The sequence below is a fragment of the Corythoichthys intestinalis genome, chromosome 2, assembly GCF_030265065.1.
Source record: "Corythoichthys intestinalis isolate RoL2023-P3 chromosome 2, ASM3026506v1, whole genome shotgun sequence".
Classification (NCBI taxonomy): domain Eukaryota; kingdom Metazoa; phylum Chordata; class Actinopteri; order Syngnathiformes; family Syngnathidae; genus Corythoichthys; species Corythoichthys intestinalis.
This window is the reverse complement of record NC_080396.1, coordinates 22,866,036-22,883,543: the sequence shown is the minus strand read 5'-3', so window position 1 is coordinate 22,883,543 and position 17,508 is coordinate 22,866,036. Positions and strand designations below refer to the sequence as shown.

Sequence of the window (17,508 nt, the reverse complement as noted above, 5' to 3'; positions counted from 1 at the left end):
AGTGAGTTGGGAGCGGGGCGCATTTCAAAACTGGTTAAACTATTTGAAGTTCTCCACGGTCTCAATCTGCAGCTAACATTTCCTCGCTGGGCACTATTATAAACTATCATAATCAACTTCATTTTCAACCTCGAATTCTAGAAAAATTTTGCTGTTTTTGTAAAGAAAAAAATCGCTAATTTGTGCCATTTTAACGCCTTCTCTGTCAACAGTTAACTTTTCCGTTCCAATTTAGCGCCTTATCCAACGAGACTTGGTAGTTGGTAGCAAGCAAGGTGACAGGTGGTGACCGTGTGATCAACAACAACAACAAAAGTTTTTCAACATATATATTTGATCCCCAAAGTTAAACACGCTATTGTTTCAATGTTTTATTTATTGATTTTTTTTTTTTTTAACAAAAACAACAAAAAATAGAATCTACCAAAACACCCTTTTCCCCAACACCAGGGGATGCTGCAACACCCTCAGAACCCCACTTCCCGCACCTCTGCTAATGAGTCATAACTGGGTGAAACTACTGTTTGTTGAGCTATTATGGAGGTTTCAATACGAAGGATCATTCGTTTGCGTGAGTAGTACTTTGGATTTTAAATTCAGTAAAAGCCTAAGAGAGTGCTTAGAATTCCAACAATGTTGATGATTTCATTTTCATAATTTAAAGAAAAAAAGGAGGAACGAACGAAAAAAAAAAAAACTACTTACCTTCCATATTTGTAGGCTAAAGGGCGTGTCTTGTTCTCTTCAATTTGGTGGAGGAGCGGGGTAAAAATTCTCCAAGCCTCCCGCAATTCATCGCTGAGCGAGATGTTGACCCAAAAGTGAGTGCACAACATTTTCTGCAACTGGTGAAACGAGTGTTTCAAACCTGCGAACAAAATGCATCTGATTGCCACAGAAGACATCCAGTATAAGCCTCTCGTACGCGTCTGGGAGCTTCACGTTCTGCCAGAAAGAGACGCAAAATGTTAGTCTGGAAATGCTTTGCACGCATCAATGGATATTTTCTTGGTCACCTTGTATCTGCTCTTGTAGGTGAGATCCAGCTCCGTTTCCTCTGGCCTGAAGTGACCCCCAGGCCTCTTGGTGGTCATCTTTAGATAGATTGCTTCGTCCGGCTGCACGCGAACCACCAGCTCGTTCCTCTGACATTCTTTTGCAAAGATGTCCCCAGGCACGTCAGTGAACTGGAGCCGTAACTCAGCTTTGCGCTCGTTTAGGGCTTTACCGCAACGTAGTATGAAAGGCACACCTTTGAGGGAATAAAAACAGACACCATCATCGTTCAGAGGCTGACAAATTCAGAATTAAAGCTAGATGTTAGCTTAGCTCTTAATATGTACAGGCCCTGACAAAAGTCAAGGACCATTGCTAATAACCTGACTTTTTAATTATTCAACTTGTGTCAGAAATGGCTCCTATGAAAGCTAAGACCCTCCCAAATGATGTTGAATGTACAAAAATATATTTGTTTCACTGAAAAAAGATTTATCATTTAATGAAGACATGTTTTGTCGCCTACAGAAAGTAGTGTGAAAGTTGAACAGAAAAATGTACTTCAAATACAAAATATGATGCATAACATAAGCGAATTAAGTAGTGGTGCTGTGAGATCCAAATTTAATATTTTGTATGACTTCCATTGGCTTGAAGGACTGCATCCATTCAGTTCGGCAAGGATTCATACAACTTATTGATGAAGTCATCAGGAACATCAAAGGAAGCAGTCTTGCATGCCTCCCAGAGTTCATCAACATTCTTGGGTTTCGTCTTCCATGCTTCCTCAGACATGCTCAATGATATTAATGTCTAGTCCTTATGCCAGTCCTGGAGGATCTTGATCTTCTTTGCCTTCAGGAACTTTGAGGTAGAGATTGAAGTATGCTGCAGAATTTGTCCTTTTTAATGGTTACGAATGTAAGAGGCAGCTAAGATTTGTTGATATTTCAGACTATTTATGTTGCCTTCCACCCTGCAGATCTCTCGCACACCCCCATACTGGATGTAACCCCAGACCATGATTTTGCCATCACCAAACATCACTGTTTTCTGAGTGAATCTCGGATCCATGCGCGCTCCAGTAGGTCTCCTGCAATTCAATGGAAGATTCATCTGAAAAATCCACCTTTTGCCACTTTTCCTGCGTCCATCCTTTTGACAGGCTGTGGGCCTTGGCAAATGTCACACGTTTTTTTAATTGTCTGCACCCTGAGAGATCTGATTGGTTTCTGAAACCAATTGAATAATTAAATGTCAGGTTATTAGAAATTGTTTCTACAAAATTGATAAGCGACAAGACTTTTGTCAGGGACTGTACACTTCGCGATCTAGTTTCCAACCGGTCTACACAGCCGGCTACACACGCCACCGTAAAAAAAGGAGTACATGTCGCTCTTCCTAAGATGATGATGACTAGGGTGACCATATTTTGATTTCCAAAAAAAGAGGACACTCTGTTCGGCCTTGGGATACCTACATTTTACTCGAAGTTCACTCAAAGATGCCTTATCACTTTAATATATTTAAAAGTGCATCCTCCATCTAGATTGGAAAATTTATTTTTATTTATACTTTTTTTTGGACTGAATAATAAAGACAGAAATCTACCTCCATATAATCAGTCAGCAACATCATCATTACACAGAAGTTGTTCAAAATCTAATAGCTAATTATTTTATGAATATAATGCAGACCCATGGAAGTGTAGTCCAGTCAATACACTCAGTAGGTTATGTGACAACTAAACATTTTTAGAAATTACTATCAATACAATTGTCTTTGACAAATTCCCACTCAATTGTTATCCTCATTTAATGTTCTAGATTGCACGCAAACAATAACTGAAATAAAGTAACAAACAATTCGACCAGCATGTTACCAAATGCAGCAGTTCAAAACTACATTTCCCATAATGCCTTGTCCGCCTAAGCTCATTGACAACTATCCTATTAGTGAGTAGCCGAGGCAAAAATCAAATATTGCTATTAAAGTTTACAATCATCGGCAGTGCAACAATGCAACACCAAACAGGGTTTTACAGATCACAACAGTACGAAGCTCCAACAGAAGTCAACAGTTGTCGAAAGGCAAATTTAGCCTTGAGCTACTGAAGTGACGAAGGTTTGTCTGGGAATGTCGCCATGATAAAGCCAGTCTGTGACTGCGCAAATTGGTATCCGAAGTAGAAAAAATATATTTTCGACTTAATTACTCTTTTAGGTACATGAGCATCTGATTATATACCTATTGATCTTAATAAAAGTCTCAACAACTGGGCAGGCTCTCTGGGAACACATCACAGGTAGCACAGTAATATTCTGTGCAAAGCGTCAGTTAATTTCAACACACGATAATTGGTCCTGTGAAAAGTGATGAAAACTGGACATTTTCATGAATTAAAAAAAAACCCGCCGGACGCCACAGACAGGATGGAAAAAGTGGACAAGTCCGGGCAAAAGAGGACATTTGGTCACCCTAATGATGACAGATTTCCGGACATAAAATATCCTTCAATTCTGAAGTGACAATCCCTTACCGTCCCATCTTTCATTGTGCACATAAAGCACAGCGATGGCAAAGGTCGGAGTGCAAGAGCCCTCAGGGACGGTGGGATCGTCAAGGTAACCCATCTTGGCAAGGCCCTCGCCCTCGGGATCCCCCACGTACTGCCCGAGCAGCACCTCGGAGGCATCCACTGGAGCGATACACTTCAACACCTTCACCTTGAGCACAGGCCAAATAAAAAACAAGGATTGACATTGTACATATAAAAATCTTAAATGTATAACCAACCATGTACTGTAAGAACAGTCTCATTAACACAGCATCACTGTTACCTTCTCATTTCTCACGTCATCTGGCCCTATGGAGGCGGGCTTCTCCATGGCCGCCAAGCAAAGCATCTGGAGGAGATGGTTTTGCATCACGTCTCTGCGTTCACAAGAAAGAAGACCAAACTAGAGAAAAGACCACGCCTCTCACTCATAGCGTAGGGCCATCTTGCTCACCTAATGATTCCAAAGTCATCAAAGTATCCTCCACGGCCATACGTCCCAAATGGTTCCTTGAAGGTGAGCACCACACATGACACGCTGTTCCTGTTCCAGATGGGCCCAAAGATACGATTGCCAAACCTAAAAGGAGGGAAGGACCATTCCAGATTTGATGGACACTGAAGTCCCAGCCATCAAATTTTAAATCCACATACAAAATATTATAATTTCTGAGTAAATTTACTTTCCCTGAGCCCCCCCTCCCACAAATACAAAATGCATGAAACCCCATTACCATAACCTTATCACGCACAGTAGAAGAAGAATACCGTGAATCTCATGATATGCTGGAATTGACATCATCAAGCAGTATTCCAAAAGAATGTCTAAAGCAGATTTATGTCCTCTCTTCTATTTATCGTATTTTCGTGAAATAGTTATCCATAGACTTCCATAGAACCCCTTAGGGGGCCACGCCAGGCTGAGCGACATGGTAGCTTTCACTGCAATAAACTCAAACATGCTACCTGAGCACCATGAGGTTTTGCACCATCTCTTTGCCCAGGTAATGGTCAATGCGGTAGATCTGTTCTTCTGAAAAGAGCGAGGCCATGTGCGTGGACAGCTCCTGGGAGCTTCTCAGGTCCCGTCCGAAAGGCTTCTCAACGATGAGTCTGTTCCAACCTCTGTTGGGTACATGAATGCTTATCGTAAGGCCCTGTGCTTTTCATTGTAATCCATTTGTATGGATGTAAAGTCCCTGACAAAAGTCTTGTCGCTTATCCATTTTGTAGAAACAATTGCTAATAACCTGACTTTTAATTATTTAATTGGTTTCAGAAATGGCTCATATGAAAGCTAAGACCCTCCCAAATGATGTTGAATGTACATGATGTTGAATGTTTCACTGAAAAAAGATCTATCATTTAATGAAGACATAAAGGTCAAATTTTGGTAAGACAAAAGTTTTGTCGCCTACAGAAAGTAGTGTGAAAATTGAAATACAAAAATATGTTTCATAATATAAGCAAATTACGTAGTGGTGCTGTGATATCCAAATTTAATATTTTGTATGACTTCCATGGGCTTGAAGGACTGCATCCATGCGGTTCGGCAAGGATTCATACAATTTATTGATGAAGTCATCAGGAACATCAAAGGAAGCCGTCTTGCCTCCCAGAGTTCATGAACATTCTTGGGTTTCGTCTTCCATGCTTCTTCTTTCATCCTACCCCAGACATGCTCAATGATGTTCATGTCTGGTGACAGGGCTGGCCAGTCCTGGCCAGTCCTGGAGGATCTTGATCTTCTTTGCCTTGAGGAACTTTGAGGTAGAGATTGAAGTGTGCGATGGAGCACCATCCTGCTGCAGAATTTGTCCTTTTTTATGGTTTGGAATGTAAAAGGCACCTAAGATTTGTTGATATTTCAGACTATTTATGTTGCCTTTCACCCTGCAGATCTCTCAGGGTGCAGACAATTAAAAAACCGTGTGGCATTTTCCAAGGCCCACAGCCTGTCAAAAGGATGGAAGCTGGAAAAGTGGCAAAAGGTGGATTTTTCAGATGAATCTTCCATTGAATTACACCACAGTCGCCGCAAATATTGCAGTAGACCTACTGGAGCCCGCATGGATCCGAGATTTACTCAGTGACAACAGTGAAGTTTGGTGGTGGCAAAATCATGGTCTAGGGCAGGGGTGGGCAAACTATTCCACAAAGGGCCGTAGTGGGTGCGGGTTTTTGTTGCAACCCATTAAGAGGACACCTTTTCACCAATCTGCTGTTTTACAAGTGCAATAAGTCGATTGCAGTCAGGTGCTTCGCATTTCTGCTGAAACCGCATTGGTTAAACTATCTGTGCTGGGTCAGTTGTAACAAAGACCAGGACCCAATGCGGCCCTCAAGGACCGGTTTGCCCACCCCTGGTCTAGGGTTACATCCAGTATGGGGGTGAGGGGAGATCTGCCATTTCTGAAAACCAATTGAATAATTAAAAGTCAGGTTATTAGCAATTGCTTCTACAAAATGGATAAGCGACAAGACTTTTGTCAGGAACTGTTAAGAAAGAAGCTCGGTGAGAGGCAATCACGCTCAACTTTGCGAAAGACATGCTACACAATTACAGTAGATGTTACAAAAATCAATGGAAATGTATGTGCTGACTTGGGGCTCATGCAGTGGCCGCTGATGTTTGTGCAGACGTCGCGGTAAACAGTGGGGGGCAGAGCCAGGTAGAAGAGCCGGTTGGCCTCAGGTCCGCCGGGCAGAGAGGACACATGAGCGTTGAGCTTATGGAACGAACCAGCGTCATCGTAGCGACCGCTCAGGTATGAATTCCTGCTGACGAAGGTGGAAAGGCGCTCACCCTCACTATCAGTCACCTCGGGACAAGGAAAACATTACTCAGTCGACAGCATTCACATCGCAAGATCTGGTTATAGAAGACATGGTGAAAAGCAGAAATGCAACACATAATACAGGGTGTCCATAAAGTCTCTTTACCATTTAAAAAAAATTATTAAAAATGCAATTGATTAGATATTTTATTCAGATTTGTTCTATTGTATTCAGTGTTTATTAAGGTTTTTTTTTTTTTAATTACATTATGTCTCATGGTTTATTGAAACAAAATCGGATAGGCAGACTCAGCGAAACTACGTATGGAAGAGATCCACCATCACGTCCGTCAATTCGTGCATGGCACAAGAAATTTATGGTGACAGGGACAGTGTTAGATAAAAAAAAGGAGTGGGCGACCAAGAACATCTAATGAAAACATTGAACGTGTAAGACAGTCCTTTTCTCGTTCTCCCACAAAGTCCATCCGTATTGCTTTCACACAGTTACAGCTACCGCGTTCAACAGTGCACAAGGTCCTACACAAAAACCGTACGCTTACAAACATTTTTCTTCATCGAGACATCTATTTCTGCAAATGCTTACCTTAACCTTTTAACTGAATATGTGGCACCCTAACTGAATGACCTTCAATCAACCATCATTTTTCAGCAAGATGGTGCACCACCACATTGGGGCTGCATGTTCATGGGTTCCTCAATCAAACATTTCCAGACCGACGGATTGGCTGGGATGGGCCAATTCCTTGGCCGCCACGTTCACCAGATATCACTCCCCTGGACTTCTTTCTACGGGGCTATTTTAAAGATATCGTGCATCGAACAAAGATAAGGGACATTACTGACCTTAAGTGAAGGATTACTGATGTCACTGTCACAATTGATGAGACTATGCTACAGCAAACATGGCAAGAAATGGAGTACAGTGCTTCGTGCAACTAATGGTGCCCATGTAGAAGTGTATTACAAGAGGTAAAAAAAACTTCCATAAACGCTGAATACAATAGCATAAATCTGAATAAAATATCCAATCAATTGCATTTTTAATAATTTTTTTGAAATGGTAAAGTGACTTTATGGACACCCTGTATTCTTTACTTATGATATCTATTTGTCAAGTGCCACAGTCCCTCCTTTTGCAAAACAACCCCCCAAATTATACAGACACACCCATATTTTGTTGTGTTCTTGTGTTTGTAAGCTTCCCTTCTCCTCCCCCGACTTTTACAATGCTTATTATGGCCAGATAATATAAAGGTACTATAAGGAATTTTTAGTGTTTATTTAGAATACTTTTCCACTCCATGCATGAAAATCCACTCCCTGAAATTTTAACTGAGACTGGCCAAAAAAACCACTTTTTCTTCCTTAAATAAACAGTGTTCATGTCGAACACTCTGGGTAAACACGCATCTGTGCACGTCCACACAGTAGCAGCACTACTTGACAAGAGCGTCCGCCTTAGTCTCTGCTTGGCGAAAAGACATTTCTAACCCACTTATGACTACTAAAAGGAAACAATCATGTTTGTTGTTTTTCCGGTTTTGATGCTGATTTGACCCAAACGCTCGTTGCTTTATGTTCATGCTCGTACAGGCATGCACAACATATTCGAGTTTACCAAGGCTGCAGTTATGCTTCAGGCCGGAGGTGGCAGTTGCGAGTAAAAAAGTGACGAACTCTATATAGACCCCACTCACATGATGTCACAACCACGCCTCCGCGCCATATTGTCCGCCAGGTCATCGTGTTTACGCATTACCGCTATGTAAATTCCTCCTATTATGGCGTGTTTTTCTGCTCGTTAACATTAATAATCATAATGGTGAAGGCGTGTATGGCGGTTGGTTGCAGTAACAGAGAAGATAGACGGAGAGACTTGAAATTCTACCGTATTCCGAGAGACCCGGAGAGGAGAGCGAGATGGACTTCTGCAATTCGACGAGAAAACTGGGCACCAAACGATCACCACGGATTATGTAGTAGTCATTTTATATCTGGTAAGATGCATTTAATATATATTTAGAGGGTTTTGGGCTGACAACCATAATTAAGATCATTGCGAGGCTAATCGCCGACAAAATGCAGTTTCAAATTCAAGATGCTTATTTCTTCCACCGTCATTATATTTTGAATAATATTTAGCTGGTACCAAGTGAAAGAAGCTGGCCTCGTCTACGGATCATCAGTTAAACAGGTGTGTCCAAACCTTTTGCAAAGGGGGCCAGATTTGGTGTGGTAAAAATGCGGGGGGCTACCTTGGCTGATTTACATAGAACAATATATTTAAACAAATTTTAGCAAGCCCTTCTGTGTGTCACATTTGCTTTATTATTATTTTTTTAAATTCATAATTTCAACAATCGCGTCTTTGTGGCGTTCTCTTTCGACACTCGGGCTCTTGCGAAATACTGCTGCTGTGAAATTAAACTAGCTTCAAGTTGCTATAATTTCTCGCTGCGTATCTTCCCTGTAATGTTGTCGTACATGTCAGCGTGTCTTGTTCGGTAATATTATCACGTCCATCGCGTGTTTTATTGAAGAAATAGTTCAATATCCACCTATCCTTGAAGCGTCGGCCATCGCAGCCAACTTTTTTTTAAATTGATTGTCGCCATTTTAGAAAATTGAAAGTAAAGGGTCACACGGGGTAATGTTGCTTAGAGTGCTGCTCTTAATGTTTTTCAAACTTTCGTGAGAATAGGCTGATTTTGTGTGGACAAGATAGTTGTAGATATCAGGGTAGCAGATGTCAGGCAGAGAGGGCGAAGACAGCGGGTCGAAAAATATCGATTTAGGCATCAAATATGGATCTGGCGAATGGATAGACTGAAGCTTTTCCACATAACGCCTTTTATGCAACGCATCCAATGAGTTTACAGTGTCTGAAAGCACCGGGGCTTCCATGAATTGCACTATAAATTGCACAACAAATTGAAACCATTGAGAATACGGATAAACAATGACGGACAATATGGCGGCCGGATACAGCAAAACGTCATTCTGTGACGTTGGTGAGTAGGGTCTATAGCACCTTTAATATTAGTCATTCCAAACTACATGGTATTTCTCCAAAAATGTACAGTGCTTCAGAAATCTGGAAATTGCACCCTAATATGAATCAGATTTGTGCAATTCATTTGACGTCCCATGATGTTACATGAAAAAATCAGCTTTGTCTTTAAAAGCATAGAAATGTTACTGTATATAAGCATACAGTTGAGTTGCTAGGCCAAGTGATATTATTGAAAGAGTTACTGAAGACAAGAAAAAACCAACAAGAGCTACCTTCATGTGAGGCAGGCATGCTGCCATGACATCCTCCACTGTCAAGTTAGAGCGGGCGAAACCCACAAAGTAGGTGTCCTCTGGGAGCAGGCCATCTCGGAACAACCACCTCAGAGAGAGAACACACTTAAGTCTAAGCAGTCTTAATTTAATTTAGAGAATTTAAGTACCATCAGACTCACCATAAGGTGGCGTATATCTTCTTCTTTGCAAGATCTCCCTACAGGATCAAAAGGGTGGGATGGTGCATGTTGGCCAGAAGAACAACCAGTTTGTATTTTTTAAACAAAAGATTAATCAATAAATGGCATCGAAATTAAATAATAATAATAATTATGAATCATTGTTTCTCCACCACGAGGTATGACATTTTGAATCGGTCAAAAGGATTTACCCTTTGATGCCTATAGACGCAAAGTAGTGACTGTTTGTCACTAATTTGCACCGTACATAAAACAAGTAATATTCAATATTTCATCATTATTTATTTGATATTATTTTATTATACAGTGCCTTGCAAAAGTATTCGGCCCCCTTGAACCTTGCAACCTTTCGCCACATTTCAGGCTTCAAACATAAAGATATAAAATTTTAATTTTTTGTCAAGAATCAACAACAAGTGGGACACAATCGTGAAGTGGAACAAAATTTATTGGATAATTTAGACTTTTTTAACAAATAAAAAACTGAAAAGTGGGGCGTGCAATATTATTCGGCCCCATTGCGTTAATACTTTGTAGCGCCACCTTTTGCTCCAGTTACAGCTGCAAGTTGCTTGGGTATGTTTCTATCAGTTTTGCACATCGAGAGACTGACATTCTTGCCCATTCTTCCTTGCAAAACAGCTCGAGCTCAGTGAGGTTGGATGGAGAGTGTTTGTGAACAGCAGTCTTCAGCTCTTTCCACAGATTCTCGATTGGATTCAGGTCTGGACTTTGACTTGGCCATTCTAACACCTTGATACGTTTATTTTTGAACCATTCCATTGTAGATTTGGCTTTATGTTTTGGATCATTGTCCTGTTGGAAGATAAATCTCCGTCCCAGTCTCAGGTCTTGTGCAGATACCAACAGGTTTTCTTCCAGAATGTTCCTGTATTTGGCTGCATCCATCTTCCCGTCAATTTTAACCATCTTCCCTGTCCCTGCTGAAGAAAAGCAGGCCCAAACCATGATGCTGCCACCACCATGTTTGACAGTGGGGATGGTGTGTTCAGGGTGATGAGCTGTGTTGCTTTTACGCCAAACATATCGTTTTGCATTGTGGCCAAAAAGTTCAATTTTGGTTTCATCTGACCAGAGCACCTTCTTCCACATGTTTGGTGTGTCTCCCAGGTGGCTTGTGGCAAACTTTAAACGAGACTTTTTATGGATATCTTTGAGAAATGTCTTTCTTCTTGCCACTCTTCCATAAAGGCCAGATTTGTGCAGTGTACGACTGATTGTTGTCCTATGGACAGACTCTCCCACCTCAGCTGTAGATCTCTGCAGTTCATCCAGAGTGATCATGGGCCTCTTGGCTGCATCTCTGATCAGTTTTCTCCTTGTTTGAGAAGAAAGTTTGGAAGGACGGCCCGGTCTTGGTAGATTTGCAGTGGTCTGATGCTCCTTCCATTTCAATACGATGGCTTGCACAGTGCTCCTTGAGATGTTTAAAGCTTGGGAAATCTTTTTGTATCCAAATCCGGCTTTAAACTTCTCCACAACAGTATCTCGGATCTGCCTGGTGTGTTCCTTGGTTTTCATAATGCTCTCTGCACTTTAAACAGAACCCTGAGACTATCACAGACCAGGTGCATTTATACGGAGACTTGATTACACACAGGTGGATTCTATTTATCATCATCGGTCATTTAGGACAACATTGGATCATTCAGAGATCCTCACTGAACTTCTGGAGTGAGTTTGCTGCACTGAGAGTAAAGGGGCCGAATAATATTGCACGCCCCACTTTTCAGTTTTTTATTTGTTAAAAAAGTTTAAATTATCCAATAAATGTTGTTCCACTTCACAATTGTGTCCCACTTGTTGTTGATTCTTGACAAAAAAATTAAATTTCATATCTTTATGTTTGAAGCCTGAAATGTGGCGAAAGGTTGCAAGATTCAAGGGGGCCGAATACTTTTGCAAGGCACTGTATATATATCATAGACATAACCATTAGTTGACAAGACGGCTCCCACAAACATTGTGCTACTTTCCCGTTGGGGGCCGACCCAGGCGGAGCATTTGGCTTTCACTGTGATAAACTCAAAACACACGCTGTGTTCAAATGAATCTAAGTGGAAAAAGGCTGAGTTTTACTGCATACAAACAGGCAGGAGTGTTTCAAGAGTAATTTGGTCAAGGATTCAAGGTAATTATTATATAAAATAGCCCCATGCATGCACTTTGAAACGTTGTGAAAAAAATGCATTGAAAAAAGAGCATAACTTTAGCTCAAAATTAGGGCTGTCAAAATGATCGGGTTAACGAGCGGTAATTATTTTTTTAAATTAATCACGTTAAAATATTTGCCGCAATTAACGCACATGCCCCGCTCATACATTAAAATGACAGCACAGTGAAATGTGTACTTGTTGTGTTTTTCGGAGTTTTGTCGCCCTCTGCTGACGCTTGGGTGCGACTGATTTCATAGGCTTCAGCACCCATGAGCATCGTGTAAGTAATTATTGGCATCAACAATGGCGGGCGACTAGTTTATTTTTTGATTGAAAATTTTACAAATTTTATTAAAACGAAAACATTAAGAGGGGTTTTAATCTAAAATTTCTATAACTTGTACTAACATTTATCTTTTAAGAACTACAAGTCTTTCTATCCATGGATCGCTTTAACAGAATGTTAATAATGGCCATGCCATCTTGTTGATTTATTGTTACATTAAACAAATACAGTACTTATGTACCGTATTTTGAATGTATATATCCATCTTGTGTCTCATCTTTCCATTCCAACAACAATTTACAGAAAAATATGGCATATTTTATACATGGTTTGAATTGCGATTAATTGCGATTAATTACGATTAATTAATTTTTAAGCCGTAATTAACTCGATTAAAAATTTTAATCGTTTGACACACCTACTCAAAATATTTACGTAAAATGAATGATAATTGCCTGTTTTTTGGGGGTTTTTTTTTTTTTTTGCTTTTAAGCAAGAATCTAGACTGTTCTATATGTTCACATCTATAGAAATTCAGGGATGCTTGCATTTATTTATAAGAATTTTCAACGTAAAAAGCGCTTTGTTTTGTGATGGCCGCCACGTTGGATTTACACAATAACGTAACTATAGCTCGAAATGTTTACGTAAAATGAATGATAACTACCCGGATTTTTGCTTTTAACCAAGAATCTAGATCAGACATGTCCAAAGTGCGGCCTGGGGGCCAAATGCGGCCCGTGGTCAAATTCCATCCGGCCCCCAGCCTCTGTCATAAAATCAATAATGTCTGGCACGCACACAGACCTAATAAATTGGTCAGCAGTACTGCTACCAGCATATGAAGTAGCTTACACACTAAATGCTGCTCCTCATTTACCCACTACAAGGTGGCAGCACTCTAAACAACTTTACCCCGCATGACCCTTTACACCCAATTTTCTAAAATGGCGACAATCAACAACAACAACAAAAAAGAAAGTTGACTGTGACGGCCGACGCTTCAAGGATAGGTGGAAATTGGACTATTTCTTCACTAAAATACGCAAAAACTGCGTCTGCCTCATTTGCAAAGAGACAGTTGCTGTTTTGAAAGAGTTCGATGTGAGGCGATATTAACAAACAAGACACGCTGACATGTATGACAAGATTACAGGGAAGATACGTAGCGCAAAATTGAAGCAACTTAAAGCTAGTTTAATTTTACAGCAGCAGTATTTTGCAAGAGCCTAAGAGATGAAAGAGAACGCCACAAAGGCTAGTTGCAAGATTTTGTGGAAATTATTGATTAAAAAAAAAAAAAAATAACAAAGCAAATGTGACACACAGAATGGCTTGCTAAAATTTGCATAAATATATTGTTCTACGTAAAGGATGTCAGCCAAGGTCGGCCCTACACATTTTTACCACACCGATTCTGGCCCCCTTTGCAAAAAGTTTGGACACCCCTGATCTAGACTGTTCTATGTTCATATCTATTGAAATTGCAGGATGCACTTATTTATTCAAAAGAATTTTCAACTTAAAAAGCTGTTTGTTTTGTGATGGCCGCCATGTTGTATCCATACACAGTAGCCTAAGTTTACATTCAAATGATCAGGTAATTTTCAGCCAACTGCCTGTTTTTTTGGAAGAAAAAAAAAGTAGTAATTTAGGCATATCTGCATCCATACAAAAAAAAAGATGGCCTTTTACGTGGTTTATTTGATTGCATTTCAATATAAAAACAACGAGGACCAGATAGCCGGCAAGACGTCCCTTCGTGCAGAGGCAATAGTAACATCAGAATTCAACCTAAATAAGTTGTGATTGAATATAGAAAAATGCAAATTTTGCTTTTGTTGAGTAAAATTACGATGATTCTGTATGCTTTCCTCAAGTCTTACGTTTCTGATGTGAAAATTGTGTGATTTATTACCTGTTGAAAACCTACACTAAATAAAAAAAAACTGTTGCTATTCTGGACAAATATATTTATGTTTTATATATTTGTATAAAACAAATATAATCAGGATTTTATAAGGGAACGACTTTGAATTTTTTGATGCTGCTGCTCATGGAGACTCCTATATGCCTAAGGGAGGTGCCTGTTTCGGTTTTAGGTCGCTCGTGGCTCTGGGTTTAAAAATTAGAATTTTAAGTGGCTGAAAAATATCATTGCATGAAATTGACTTTCCTATATATATAAAAATTGTAAAGCAATAAAACTGCAACAAAAAGGAATGAAATGAACAAAAAAAATTTTTTTTATAATGGGTCAAAAATTTTTTTCGAACAGATCGTGTGACTAGCACCTTAGATGGTCATTTGCTTTGCATATAATCCCCCCCCCCCAAAAAAATTAGGGGAGGGCAATTTTATTTTTCAAATGATTTTTTTCTTTGATTAATTTTTTTTTTTTTTTTGATTGAAGCAACTATTTTTGGGATTGAATGATTCAGATATTTTTGCATTCAAACTCTTTTTTTTTTTAATTGATGTGACTTTTTTAAAATTGAAAATATATATTTTGATTGAAGCAACTTTTTTTTTTTTTTGATTGAATAATAAAGACACAAATCTACCTCCATATAGCCCCGCCCAAGGGATACAATTTTTGACTGGGGTAACTACATTGGCACGACACCATATTCAATGGTTGACGATCTTGGCGAAAAGTATTGCCTAAGCAGCCTGATTTAGAATTCTGATCAATAATGATGGGAAACAAAAAAACGCTTATTGTCAACTTATTATTGTGAATATTCTTGTAAGTTAATTTTTTTGATGACACTGTGTTACTGGGTCATCAACATGTTGTAACCCCCCCCCCCCCCCAAAAAAAGTCAAACTCCGCCTATGTCTCGGGCAGTGTCCCATCAACTGATAGTGAAGTCTATATATTTAAAAAAAAAAACTTTCTTAAGTTGATGAAGCATGTACTTGAATGCGAAAACACAAGTGATTTTTAAATCTTAACACATTCATTGCCATAGACAGTGATAGACATCAAATCAATTTGGACTGGAATGGCTGGCATTGAGTAATCCTGTTTCACTGCCATGGATGGTGATATACAGCCCCGCCCCACAGTCAAATTTGATTGGACGTCAGTGGCGCCACCAGGGGGTGGCCAGGGGTGGCCGTGGCCACCCCTATAAATTGGTTGGCCACCCCATTGGCCACCCCGCTTGCCAATATATCGTTAGATTGTTGTAGCATCAGTTATGCATCTCATCCCAAATTAATGCATTTATTTTGTTTTGTTAAATGTAGGGCTGTCAAATTTATCGTGTTAACGGGCAGTAATTTTTTTTTTTAAATTAATCACGTGAAAATATTTATCGCAATTAACGCATTCGCGGTACGACTCATTCACGCAATGCCGCAAACAGCCTACAATGGCGCCGTTTTACTTATATATAGAGATATGAGGCAGAGTGGAGTAGAGCAAGCATTCATTGGGGCCGTGCTTTTAATTGGCAAAAGCTTTGTCATCTCTCCCACAGTAACTATAAATATTGTAGGAAGTTACGTGGGGAAGAATGACAGGAGTTGATCTTTTTCTTAACACCCTGTAGTGTACCCAACGCAGAGAAGATAAAGCATTTGCAGCCACCACAAACAGTCATGGTTGCACCACTTCCCATCATGCATTTGGGCAGAACAGTTAAGTGGCTACAGTATCAGCTCAACAAATACACTAGATGGCAATATTTAGTCACAATATACAAACTCACATTTATCCTTTAAGAATTACAAGTCTCTCTATCCGTGGATCCATTTCACAGAAAGAATATTAATAATGTTAATGCCATCTTGTGGATTTATTGTTATAATAAACAAATACAATACTTATGTACAGTATGTTGAATTTATATATCCGTCTTGTCTTATCTTTCCATTCCAACCATAATTTACAGAAAAATATGGCATATTTTAGAGATGGTTTGAATTGCGATTAATTACGATTAATTTTTAAGCTGCGATTAACTCGATTAAAAATGTTAATCGTTTGACAGCCCTAGTTAAATGTACACCTTATGCCTAATATATACATAACAAAATAAAACAAAATTGTTGTGGAACTCAAAATGTTGACTGGACAGTTATGGACTATGCAAATTAAATCATTAGTAACATCAAATATATATCAGTAGCCGTGTCCTTAAGGCTTTCTGATAGTTTTCCCCTGACCTTTTTACTGCAATAAAATAATGAAAACCTGAGATTATGGCTTTTAGTTTTGGCCACCCCAAGATTTTAAGTGGCCCCATCTGGCCACTCCTATGAAAAATTTCTGGAGGCGCCCCTGTTGGACGTCTATCGCCGTCAATGACAGGCAATTATTTTTTTTTTCTCCAAGTATGTAAATATACTAATATAATCTGCGTGTTTTGCTCATTCTGAGGCTGCAATTATATGATTCGTGGGTTTACAAGCATATTATTGGAGTATCTATGAATGAGGGATGCAAAGGTCATTTTTGAGAGAGAGCGAGAGAGCGAGAGAGAGAGAACTTTCTGGACTTTGAACACATTCCATTTACAAGTGAATACATGTGCAACAGTGCATGTGACTTGATGCATACTAACGAGACCCTTTTAAAACGTGCTTAAACTTATTGTTAGTAGTAGATAGAAAGTGTCCTTTTCCTGCATTGTTCTGGTTTCAACTCAAAACCAACAACTCTGAATGAACTGAAGAAACATTGATTATAACATTCATGAGACGAGTTGTACTGACCGAAGCTCCCAGGATGATGAATATGTTGGAACGATCGGACTGTAGCTGCCCATGGAGTTCCCTCCTAAGCTGGCTGAAAACCTCCGAGCGGCTAAACGGCGCCGTGTTCTTTTTCTCCTTTTTTGCGTCCATCAGCTTTCACTCACTGTGGGGACATGACACATACGCACAGCCCCCCTTGCCGCAGGCACGCAAAGGAGAAAAGATTGATAAGCAAAATGGGTCGATGCTGCCACCTACTAGGAAAAGCAGACACTACAAATTCCGAACAGACGTCCAATTCATTTAAACTAGGAGAATTGACTTTGAATGATCTTTTTTCAATGCCATCGTCGGCGCTAGATCAATTTTGAAGGCCCTCCAACTCCAAGTCATCATGGATTGGACGTCCGGCCCCGTTAATGGCAGCCACTGAGAAAAGTTAATAGAAATGAAGCACGATGTAAAATGGAAGGGATTTAAGACATTCATTCATTCA

The 17,508-nt window shown here is 39.7% G+C and overlaps 1 protein-coding gene across 1 annotated transcript in view; it reads right to left on the bottom strand.

The window, feature by feature from the left end:
- The window catches only part of LOC130911812 (glucose-6-phosphate 1-dehydrogenase-like), a 25,159-nt gene extending 7,651 nt beyond the window's left edge, over positions 1–17,508 (bottom strand). Inside the window, exons 1-11 of the mRNA XM_057829378.1 lie at positions 17,031–17,508; positions 9,822–9,859; positions 9,640–9,748; positions 6,158–6,375; positions 4,520–4,678; positions 4,008–4,133; positions 3,837–3,930; positions 3,536–3,722; positions 1,017–1,252; positions 869–945; positions 706–798 (exon numbers count right to left, since the gene is read on the bottom strand). Coding sequence (XP_057685361.1) covers positions 706–798; positions 869–945; positions 1,017–1,252; positions 3,536–3,722; positions 3,837–3,930; positions 4,008–4,133; positions 4,520–4,678; positions 6,158–6,375; positions 9,640–9,748; positions 9,822–9,859; positions 17,031–17,162 — 1,469 coding nt within the window. The 5' untranslated portion in view covers positions 17,163–17,508. The remainder of the gene's footprint in view (positions 1–705; positions 799–868; positions 946–1,016; positions 1,253–3,535; positions 3,723–3,836; positions 3,931–4,007; positions 4,134–4,519; positions 4,679–6,157; positions 6,376–9,639; positions 9,749–9,821; positions 9,860–17,030) is intronic.